Genomic DNA, 1,369 nt, shown 5'->3' with positions numbered 1-1,369 from the left:
TCCTTATCAGAATTGTTATTTTTCTGAGAAGTAAACAAAAGTTGGATGAATGATGGGATCTCAGTTGTAACTTATGAGAGCTAATGCAGGAGGCAAATTTAGAAGACATGGCCAGGAAAAGAACGAGGAAAAGGAGCAAGCAGCGTCGACGACGGAAGAGATGTGAGGAAAAGCCAAAACCACAAACTTCTCGGGATCAGTGGACCAATGTATCTCAAAGTATAAAAGACACCCATGAAATTTGTATTATCCATATTTTGATATGTTATACTCCACCATAGTATACCAAACCCTATTTGAGTGGCACCACAACCATGTAATGAGCCTCTGTCATGGAAATAATCCGAACCAGGATCAGGACTTAGAGGATGTGCCAGAGCAACCTGGAACAACGCAGTGCCTTGATTACGTCTATGAGAGCTCATCGGATGAGGAGGAAGTTGAACCCATTGACGAGGAGTATCTTAAGTTCCTGGAGGTGACCATCAAGCATCAGCAGGAACTGAGAGATCGAAGAGCTGCCCAAACCACCGACTCTTTAGAATTGGCTTAGGATAACCTAGTGTTCTGTGGATTTTTTATATAAACAACTGATTATAGCTATCAGTTAATCTATTTGCATGGATTATCTCCACTGCTTGGACACCATTTCGATTTGTATAGACTTCGAGTTAAGAAAATGATGAGTAAAAAGTTTGTAAACATTTAAATGTGTTCGAAATTAAGTATTTCCCTAGATATTTTTGAAAATGTTCTACGTCATTTCATTCTTTAAAGAGAAAGCCTCAGGCTGAGAACCAAAATTTGCGTAGGACGAGAACTGTGCTGTAGTTCCCGGAACTGTTATTCTGTTATGTTCAGATGAAGTTTCACTAATGAAGTTGTGCGAGGACGGGCTTTTTTTGGCCAAAGGAAACGCACATTAACCCGTCCAAGACTAATGTGATCTCATTTGTAATCGCGAACGAAGAACAAGAAGAAAGCGTCAAATTGGGGCATGACTGAAGAGGGGAAGGCCTTCTTTGAGGGGACGGAGAACCATTTGTGGGTCAGAGACAATGTCTGCTGTTCGTGTGGGCGTGGCAAGACGGGCATTAGCCAACATTTTTCGGCACTTCAGCAGAAAACCTAATTAAGACGTCCATCTCTGAGTGGCAATGGATCCCGCTTCCCTAACATCTACCGCACTATACCTCTCCTGCCCGAACTCCACCCTCGAAGCTCTTCTCCCACCACCTCCTCGTCCTCCTCTAAAATCACGACTGGCGACGACAACTGCGAACGACCTTTCTAATGCCCGGCCACTGCATAAATCATGGTCCAAATGGCGGCCACCTGCAACCGGCAGCAATAGCAGTAAGCCAACAGC

General features: G+C 43.8%; 1 protein-coding gene across 1 annotated transcript; it reads left to right on the top strand.

Moving 5' to 3' along the window:
* LOC108110570 lies at positions 1–710 on the top strand. The gene is made up of 2 exons (XM_017219666.2): positions 1–219; positions 282–710. Exons 1-2 carry the CDS (start codon positions 84–86, stop codon positions 551–553), a joined length of 408 nt encoding a protein of 135 aa, XP_017075155.1. The 5' UTR covers positions 1–83; the 3' UTR covers positions 554–710.
* The last annotated feature ends 659 nt before the right edge of the window (positions 711–1,369 follow it).

The sequence above is a fragment of the Drosophila eugracilis genome, unplaced genomic scaffold, assembly GCF_018153835.1.
Source record: "Drosophila eugracilis isolate 14026-0451.02 unplaced genomic scaffold, ASM1815383v1 contig_2152, whole genome shotgun sequence".
NCBI classification, from domain to species: domain Eukaryota; kingdom Metazoa; phylum Arthropoda; class Insecta; order Diptera; family Drosophilidae; genus Drosophila; species Drosophila eugracilis.
The sequence above is the reverse complement of the archived record's forward strand: the minus strand, read 5'-3'. Positions and strand labels throughout refer to the sequence as shown.

Coding starts and splice junctions, on each gene's coding strand:
- LOC108110570 (XM_017219666.2), top strand. CDS start 84: ATGCAGGAGGCAAATTTAGAAGACATGGCCAGGAAAAGAACGAGGAAA. Junction 220..281: donor GTGGACCAATGTATCTCAAA/GTATAAAAGACA, acceptor ACTCCACCATAG/TATACCAAACCCTATTTGAG.